Below are 10,351 nucleotides of genomic sequence, written 5' to 3' on the forward strand. Positions count from 1 at the left end.
CTTAAACCCATAAGCACTAAAATTTGAGTTATGATACTGCTATTTGATGTATGTGTCTTCTTACAATGCATTTTTCATTTTGGACTTCAGTTTCTTTACCAATAAAATGAATGAAGAAGTAATAGGTGATCTCTAATGTCCTTTTCAGCTCCACCTTCTGTCTATTAGCTATTTGTTCAATGGAGTATCCATCTTCTTCCTGTACACTGTATCCATTTTTTGAAGGAAAGTCATAGACAAAAAATTGATTTGCTTGTTGGAATCAGATTAAACCAGTTGTCCGATGTGTAAGCATTTATTGCTATGAAATAAATAAATTATTTTAGTCAGTGCTTGATTGTTTTTGTGATATGTAGTCCTAGGAAAATCTTGATGAAATTTTTCATTAGGTATATTATGCTTTAAAATGTGTTGAACATATTTATATTAACCTGGAAAACTTGTAAAACATTTATAATCATGTTATCAAGAATATCATATAAAGGAGAATGTCTCTTCCTAATTAGTTATGAATTATTGATTGACTGAAAATATGCTGGTTTTTACCTAATTCAATACTTTCTGTTACACAGAACTCAATATATAAGAAATAAATTTTATTATCTTCCTAAATTCTTATGCCAAGCCTGTTCATATCCATCTTTTATCTTTTAATATTCCTTATAGCTTTGAGCTTTAACCTTTCTTCAAAATATATGATTAATTTTCTTTTCTGGTCAATCTTATATCCTTCAGTTTCTAATTATTATATAACTATATATAATTATCATATATTTGCAGTGAGCCCCCAAAGTAATATATATTTTGGGAAGTGATAGCTTTAAGGCCTGTAGCTTTTTGGCCTTTTTACCATAAGTCTTTGTGTCTCAGAATTTGCAACAAAAATTGAAACAAAAAGACTTGTAATAGAACATTTTTGTTTCTAAAACAAAAGCTAAAAGTTGAGTCTTGAGAAAGGCCAAAGATATGTCAGAGCCAGAATCTGAAATCTCATCTACCAGCAAAGCTGGTATGCAAATTTTCCTTTTACAGTAGCAAAATCCTCATTCTACTTCTATCCCTGTGGTATTCAGTTCTTTTTTTAAAATTATTTTTTCCATTAAGAACCAACTATTTTCTCTTTCCCACTTTTCTTTTTACTCCTTATGAATAATTGAATAAAAATAAAGAAAATGAAAATCCTCATGAAATATGCATATTCAATCAAATAATATTCCCACATTAGCCATGTCTACAAATGTACATTTCCTTCTTCATTTTAAGTTCATCACCTCCTTGGCATGAAAACAAGAACTCTCCTTTATCTTTTGTCCTTTTCAATGTGCATACAACTTAAATTTCCAGTCACATTTTCCCCCAAGAAAATGATTATAATATGTACAGTAAGATGATGATGAATTTAAAAATATTAAAGGACCAAGGATTAAAGCAAGGTAACCCTTAAAAGAATTCTTGTTAATCTTATATGTTATTCTTTTAAGAAACATTCATTAAGTCCCCAATGTCTTCCTATCCATCTGTGTTTCAGATTTGTATTTTGCCATGCTTGTGTGAAGAAAACACAAAATTGGATAAGCTATTAGTTTTACTCACTTAGAGAAAACTGTTATAAAAAAATAAATTCTACTTGGATGATATGACTGAAACTGAAATGGCCAGAACTCACAATGTGAGTTTGTAGTGTGGCATTGTGGTAAACAACAAATAGAATTACAGTGATGATAGAAAATGAATATTCTCCAGTGGCAGCAGCATGGGCAAGACATATACATGGTACCCTAAGAATGTTTGACATTTGCAGGACAAGAGCTGACAAAGTTCATACCAAGATGTTCTTCACCCTCTTCTTAATATACAAGGTTATAATATCTGCTTTAAGTGTTTTTTGAATAGAGGAAAATTCGCAATTTACTTTTTGTGTCTAAAATTCTATTTCTTAGAAGATGTGGTAGGGCGAAAAGACCTGTCCTTGGTTTTTGAAAGATCATTGTTTAATCTATACACTTCCCCTAACAAAATGTCTAGCTTTAGATAAATCCCTATCTTTGAAAATTTTCTTTCCTGTGTAACTTGACCCTGAGCAGACTGACATACTAATATCATAATCCTCTATCAGGGCCCAGGACAGAGATCTTTGAAAGAAGGCTTATGAGGAAGAGTACTTTGAGATTTTTCCATTTTGTAGACCCTCTGTGTGTGTGTCATGTTGCTCCTCCTTGTTTGATATTCAATCCTCTTCTTTATTTTTTATGTTTTCCAAGATGCCCCTTTTCTCTCTGAAATATGCTCCAAATCTCTTTACCTTTGTCTTCTGTTTTCAATAGCTTACAAAGGAGGGGACCCTGGAAAATGACTTTCTCGGTTGTTCCCTAGAAGACTTACTCCGATTTGATGACTACAACAATGATGGTTCCCTCAGTTTGCAGGAGTTCTATACCACCTTCCGTGAGTCATTATCAAATGGGACATTATCAAAATGAATAGTGAATCATTATCATTCTTTCATTATAACACTAATATTTTCCCCAAGTGTAATCAGTAGTGCTTAATATATTCCTTTTTGATCCAGTGATTATTCTTTTTATTAGTATTTATAAAAGTTGAATTGACTTTTCACATTAAAAAATCTTCAAGAAATATCTCTATATTATGGAACGATAGCCTGCTCTAAGTTGTTGTAACCTTATCTGTTGCTGAACAAATAGTTCTTAATTGTGATTTTTTTTTCATGCTTTGGTATAGAATGGCTTTAGGTATCATGCTTGTAGAGTTTACTATGACATCCCAGAAAGTTTTCACTGTCTCTTTTCATATACTGAAATATAATCATCTATGAGTGGGAAATATTGTTGATGTAGCACAGTAGGTAGAGCATTATTTCTATTTAGCTCTTTAAAATGAGCCATGAAAAGGTATTTGAATGTGTTCTAAGCCTAAGTGGAGACTCCTGAGCAAGATGAATCTGTTTTGAATTTCAAAATTTTTCTGTGTTAAAATCTTGAGGCATTTACTGTTGTGCTGAAGTCTAGCACAAAAAAGTCAAAATATAAATTGTCAGAATGGTTCCTATTAACATACACAAGCCCCAGTTAATATAGGTCTTGCATGTAAAATACCAGGCAGTTTTTGATATACTGGAAATGAGAAAGATATTTAGTGGCACCCCTCTCCTTTCTCAGCTTTCCCTACTACTTACTTCTTCCTGGTGTAGTCCTAAACACTCCCACCCTGACAAATTGAAAGCTTCATTTGTAGAAAAATATTGATTTCTTTCTGAATCATTAGCATTCCATTCATTCATAATATGAATGGTAAGGATTCAGGAAGAATGAAATACTAACAATAAACTACAGCAGAAAATAAAAAATTGTAATTACCCCAAATAAGCAAAACTGAAACCAATATCATTCTTCTTGTGAGACAGAAATAAGTTTGTGGTCTTGTTTTATTAGTGAGAATATAGGAATTTTATGAATGCTTGAGAGAGAACTTGGTATAGTTAATAAAGAACCAGCATGATGGATTAAAGAATATTTGCATTTAAATTGTCACTCTGACTTGTACTGACTATGTGATCATAGTCAAATCCCTTTAACCTCTTGCTCTCCTAGACTATTATTTATAAATTACAAGTGAATTTCTTATCTGCACTAGTGGGTAGAATTCCCAAACTTTCAGTTCTACATATGTTTGAAATTTATAAATAATATTTTTCAAGTATATAACATAATTACCATCATTTTTATTCATTCTTTGATTTCAGATGTTTACATTATATTGTGTCTTTCTGCTCCTGGTTTGACCATTTATGAATAAATTTATCTTTTGTAGGATATCCTTTATTGGTTTATGTATGTTTGTGTGTGTGTGTGTGTGTGTTTCTGTGTGGGTCAAATAGATGTATAGGTAGATAGGTAGGTAAGTATGTAGTTATTATTCAGTAATTTCAGTTATGGCTAATTATTTGTGATTTCTTTTGAGGTTCTCTTAGCAAAGGTATTGTTGTTGTTTGCCATTAGTGTCTCCTACCACCTCTGTCAGATACTATTCTCACTTCTCTGACTAAAAGGAAAATTATTAAAGCATACTTGTTTTCAAAGATTTTAATGCAAAAAAAAAGAGTGAAGAAGAAGAGAAAAAGAGAGAAAGGAGGGAAGTAGAGAGAAAGGAAGGAAAAAGGAGGAGAGGGAAGGAAGAACGGAAGGGAAGGGAAGGGAAGAGAAGAGAAAAGAAAGGAAGGGAAGGGAAGGGAAGGAAAGGGAAGGGAAGGGAAAGGAAGGGAAGGGAAGGGAAGAGAAGAGAAAAGAAAGGAAGGGAAGGGAAGGGAAGGGAAGGGAAGGGAAGGGAAGGGAAGGGAAGGAAAGGGAAGGGAAGGGAAGGGAAGGGAAGGGAAGGGAAGGGAAGGGAAGGGAAGGGAAGGAAAGGAAAAGAAATAATCAGAATGAGGAAAAATCAGATAAAATGAAGGGAAGCTGAATGGTTTGGTCAAATGTCTATTAATCTTCAAAGAATTTTACAAAAATTATCTGATTTCCCCTCTCATATTATCCCTTTGAGATAGGTGCTAACTATTATCTGCTTTTTAATGTTGTGGGAAATTAGACAGATATTATTTTAATTAACCTATCCTAGTGATACTGCTGATAAATGTCTGAGGCCATTTTTAGAACTAAGGTTATGACTTCTTAATGTGATAGTATGTGGAACTCTTTGAACAGCTTTAGAATAAAATTATTTTCAAAGCATATGTGTTGGATATTTCCTTGAACTTTTTTGAACTAAGAAGCCATGCCATTTATCATATCGTGACCCCAATAATAGACAATGAAATACCTTTGCAAATCATATACATTATGAAAGCTGTAAAATGAATTAATTGAGTTGTAAAGGTCTGATGTGCAGTTCATTCAAGGACATGGATCAATGGATTTCAAAGTCATAGGAATCTTAAACTCTATTGTTATAGCTCTTTGAATAGATTTATGTTGTTGTTCATTTTAAGTAGGTAATTGAAATGAGATATATAGTTACAAACTATTTCTCAGCAGTCAATGTAAATTTTCAAAATCTTATTATTACTCAGATAGTTATGTTTAAAACATTTCAGAGGCAACCTTTAGAATTTTACTTCCAAAACAGGGAAAAGACCATCTATCTGGAAAAAATGAAATATCTCATTTATATTTTCTACTATCCACTTCGCTGGTATATTACTTCAAAAATATAATATAATATATTTTGTGGCTTAGCAACTTTGTAGATTCTTCAAATGGAGAGCAAATTATCAAATTCTTAGTTGTACTCCTCTTCCCTCAAAAATTGATGTTGTCCATATCTTCCTCACATAATTTTTCAAAAAGCCTTTTTTTAAATGATTGTATAATATGTGGAATATAGTGAGTTGTGTTCTTCAGTCATCAACTGGTTCTCAATTCTGTATTAATTAGCAGTGTTATTTTCCTATCATTTGCCCAGAATTCTGCAATTATAGAATGTAATATCCAGGCTAGCTCTCTGAAGGTCCTCCGAATGAGCCTTGGTCTCAGTGGAGAAGTGAAGGTGTACAGGCCAGTCACCAAAAGAGTCTTTGTCTTGCCAGTCCTCCTCTTAAGTCTGACTCTGACCTTTTAAATACTCTATTGCAATTATATCCATTCATCATACTAAGTATAAGCCAATCATTATATCACTAGGGAACAATTATTTGTTGTATGATTAAATCAATCATACTGAACTAGAGAATCACTATGCTAAACAATTCCACTGAGTTAACACCTTGTTGTAAGAATCCTTGCCTCAAATATATTTTTCCAAAGTTCTGGCCCAATATAATAGTAAGCATAATGTACTTTTCTACTCTAAAACCAATCTTAATAAAATATGAGATATATAGCTTTTGCCCTACTGAATCAATAGGAAGGCTACCAGTCAACACTCTTAAGCCATAATGCCAGGTAATTGAAGATGAATTTCAATATGGAAGGGGAGTTTAAAGTGTAATTCAATGCATTAAACATTTATAAAATACTTCATTCAGGCAATGTGCTTAGAGCTAGGGATATAATTAATGAAAATAAAGATATTTAACATACAAAAAGAGTTAAGAAAGTGGATGGGGAGAGAAGTCCCTAATCTAGGGATATCTTATTTTATGTATTTGAAACCAGGCAGAGCAAGTGAGGGATAGATGAGCAAAGCTTCAAAAGTCTAATTTCTTATCCTTATAAAGGAAGATATTGGGAGGAATTTGGTACACTACCTTACCATCTGCCATTCAATGGGCAAAGTAAGCTGATGGAGTTAGAAATGAAGGCTTGAATTAGCAGCATGGAAGAGTTGAAACTTGTCATGAAAGAAGTATCTTTTTCCATGCCTTAATAAGAGGTCTTTAAGTTAAATTTTAATGTGCACTTCTTGCATGTTATAATGGGAATTATTTTTCTGTTGGAAAGTCCTTTTAGATTTCTTCTAATTCTTGAGTTTTTAATAGCTATATAATAATTTTCATTTCTGTGTTTTTGGTGAGACTTTTTTGGTCATTTCACTAACATAAATCTCTAAGGAGCACATCTCATTTAAGCTCTTCATTTTATGTATTAGTTAATTGACATTGCTAAGAATTTTTTTTTCATAGGGAAACATGAGCAGCTAGATGAAAGAGAAGAATTTCAAACATGGTGATCTGACTCTAAAGGCATTACTTTTTTAATTAAATTTTATTTATTTTAAATTTTGATCCTTTTTAAATACTTCTAATCTCTATCTTCATTCAAGGAAAATTCATCATATTAGTCTTATCTACAAATATGTGCCTTATTATGCACATTAATTGATTAGTCCTCTGTTGGATTCATCATTGATCCTTTATATTCATCAGTTATCATTTCTTGTATTAGAGTTTTTAAATCTTTTTTTAAAAATTATTTTAATATGGTGATATTGTAAATGGTTTTACTCATTCTGCTCATTTCAGTCCATATCAGTTTATTACAACTATATTTCTCTAAAATCATTTTTCTTTATTAAAGTATAATTTCACCATTATTATGCATATGCCATAATTTTTAACCAATCCCTATTTCATAGATCCTCTCTTACTTTCCAGCTTTTTGGTAGTAGATGAAGCACTTGTTCCTCTCAATGAGCTCTTTTGGTTAAGGTATAGGTCTAGTAACACATTTTCATTACTTCATCATTATTTTTCTAAGCCAGTACCTTTTCCATAATATCACACTAGCTCCATTACATTATCTGCCTGGAAAACCCTTTAATATTAGTTTTTCCAAGTGGTTAGTCCACCTGCATTCAGGAAGTCATCTTGGCAGGAAGTTCATTTCCCTCGCTTATAACCAGTCAGCTCAAATTCTACCTTCTGAAGGAATTATTTCCAAAATTCTGTTGCTGCTAATGTCTTCCTCTTTCACTTTACTTCCATCAACTTTTTATTTATCTTCTTGTGTTATCTACATGTTTCTCTTACTTATTAATATTAATTCTTTTTGAGGACAAGGATTTTTTTTTAATTTTGTTTCTTTCCTTAGTATTTAGCAAAATGCCTAACATATAGAAATAATGATTTACATTCATATCGTGCTTACTATATAATAGCAAAGCTTAATAAATTTTTATTGAAGACTCAGAGAAAAAATGAAGAACTTATTAAGTGGCCTGTTGGAAATGTTTTCAATTCAGGGGCCTACTAGGTATAGACCAATAGCTATTAAAGGAATGACACCAAAACAAAAAGTAAAAATTTTTTTTAATTTCCTAATTATTGCCAACTTTAGTTTGCAATCATATTTTCATTAGATTTAGATGATCAAATTTTACATTTTAGAGGTTTTTAGGATGTTAGAAACTACTCAGCTTTCATTTGGGCCCTCTTTCAATCAATGAAGATTAAAACTCCTTCACACTTTATTTAGCAGAAAGAATTTTTGTTAACTTCTGTCCAAAAGATACATTATTCTGCTGATGACAAATCTTAATCTGTTTGGTTTCAGAGAACCTATATTCAGTTTCTTTGTCCTTCTTTTAGAATAGTTGTCTCAGTGGAGAAGTCATTCAGGACCTTGGGGGCTTGTATTCTCTTATGATAAAGTAGATTTGCATTTTAAAGATTCTAATTCTAAGATTAATTCTGTGCTTAGCTATGCTGTTCCTCAAAAACACAGTCTGTCTTTTTAAACTATGACATTTTATGTATCAAATGCTCAATGCATAGTCCTACCTAGAGTAAATTGTTAAAATTTTACTGTGATCCTTTGCAAAAAAGAAATCAATTGCTACAATCAAAGCTTTATTTCTTATTTTGGTCATTGTCTATACTTATGAAATTGTTACTAATGTAAATTAAAGTATTTGTGAATATATTCCCACTCACACATCATAGGCCTTTAGCTTGATTGGTAAATAAATATTGTTAAGTAGATCTATACAATCTAGAATCTCTGTATAAACATTACTTGAATTTAAAAGGAATGTACTAGAGATCTTGGAAAATGAGATCATCAGAAGACTCTATGCCTCATGATTACATAATATATAATTTAACTGCCATTTATATAAGACCTTAAGGTATTCAAAATTCATAACTCATCTCCTTTAAGCCTCCCATAATGTTTCTTTGAGATGTTAGAGTAACAATTCAGTTTTCAAACTTTACAAATATTGTTTTGTTTATATTGGCAAATTATGCTTTCCATCAAGTCTCTCCTACTAGTCCAGTTTTAGTTTTCTTAATTGGCATCCATTTATCTAACAGTTGATCACTTAAGAGATCTTTAAATAATGTTTTATCCTATGGTATGATGAATTAAATCCTCCAGATATGCTTGTGGAGAAAGCATTATTTCTCTCTGCATTCATTATGAATTCTTCTGATTTTTTTTGTTTATTTATAAAAGATAATTTGTCTTTTTAATCCTATGAGTGCAGCCCCGCTGAGTGAATTTGCACACTTGGGAAACTTTCTAAGTAGTTATTAACTTAAGAAAAAGGACTTAATATTCTAATGCTTTCTGATCACAAATAAATAGCATGTCAAGGTGAATTAATATTTTCTAGGCAGTCTTTAAACAAAGCTGATTGTGGATGTCTCTAGACTGTGCTTCATTAACCTTATTAGACTTTCAAACTTAAGGGAACATGATAATAAAACATATTTTTAATTTGATTATTTCCACATCTTTTCTACCCAGGGAAATAAGTGTAACTAGATGGGGAGGTGAGTGAATGAGTTTAACTTATGTGCTTTCCTTTACCTTTCCAGTAAATTAGTGGTTTGCTTTTTCATTTGTGATTGCATATCTTGAATTTAGGTGGCAATGCAATGTCTTCTGATGTCCAGAGATTTCCTTCTATTAGAAGTTAGTAAGTTTATTTAAAATTAAAAAGTTTTATGCTCAATTGCAATCTTTTTTTGTTCCTAATTAAGGGATATCCCTAACATCAGAGCAGAATTTAATTCTTCTTGCTAATCTTGAGTGTGTGTGTGTGTGTGTGTTATATTTATATAATCTATTTACCTATAGTAATAGGATGCCTATAAATAAGCATTCAGAATGGAAACTATGGAAAGACTTGTTCTTTTCTCATGATTTCTATTGCTGAGTCATTTTCATCATGTCTGACACTTTGATTTCATTTGGGATTTCTTTTTTGCAAAGATACTGAAGTGATTTGCCATTTTCTTCTCCAGCTAATTTTATAGATGAGGAAACTGAGGGGGAAACTGTGTTAAATATATTGCCAGAGTTACAATGCTAGTAAGTTTCAGAGGCCAGATTTAAATTTAGAAAGATGAGTCTTCCTGACTCCAGGCCCAGTGTTCCATCCACTGGATATTATTCTCAGTGTAGAATCCCTTTTTTATGATGCCAAAACTGCCAAAGACTTTCCTTGATAACTTTTTTTCTTTGCTATAGTGCAGTTTCTTCTTCTCTCCCTCCCACCACGATTGCTACAAAATTTCAAATCTGGACAGACAGAATTTCTTCTTTCCTTATTCTGACATAGTATCTCCTTCTTATAAAAATCAATTTGAATTGATCCACTGCAATAGATTTGACTCCAAGCTTTATATAGGCTCTGTTCATCCTAAGTTCTGAATGTTTGATTTAAGAATAAAAAAGGAAGAAAATAAAGTGATTATACCTTGTTAAGTCACTAGAATCAGTCAGGGTCCTTTTGACTCCATCCTTTTACTTTCCCTTCATTTTTAGTACAGGTAGTCCTCTTCAAAGTTACTGGAATGTGTTTTGGGAATGGTCAGATTTTCAGCATTTCTTTGATGAGATTTAAAAGAAATTGTTCCACAATTCTTCCTCATATTCATTAAGAACACATTCTT

General features: G+C 31.8%; 1 protein-coding gene across 2 annotated transcripts in view; it reads left to right on the forward strand.

Annotated features, from left to right (window-relative positions):
- The window catches only part of FSTL4 (follistatin like 4), a 790,888-nt gene that overhangs the window by 503,154 nt on the left and 277,383 nt on the right, over positions 1-10,351 (forward strand). For both annotated transcript variants that reach the window (XM_031953062.1, XM_031953063.1), the window contains exon 6: positions 2,325-2,445. In XM_031953062.1, the coding sequence (XP_031808922.1) occupies positions 2,325-2,445 (121 nt within the window). The remainder of the gene's footprint in view (positions 1-2,324; positions 2,446-10,351) is intronic.

This window comes from Sarcophilus harrisii, chromosome 2 (genome assembly GCF_902635505.1).
Source record: "Sarcophilus harrisii chromosome 2, mSarHar1.11, whole genome shotgun sequence".
Taxonomy (NCBI): Eukaryota; Metazoa; Chordata; class Mammalia; order Dasyuromorphia; family Dasyuridae; genus Sarcophilus; species Sarcophilus harrisii.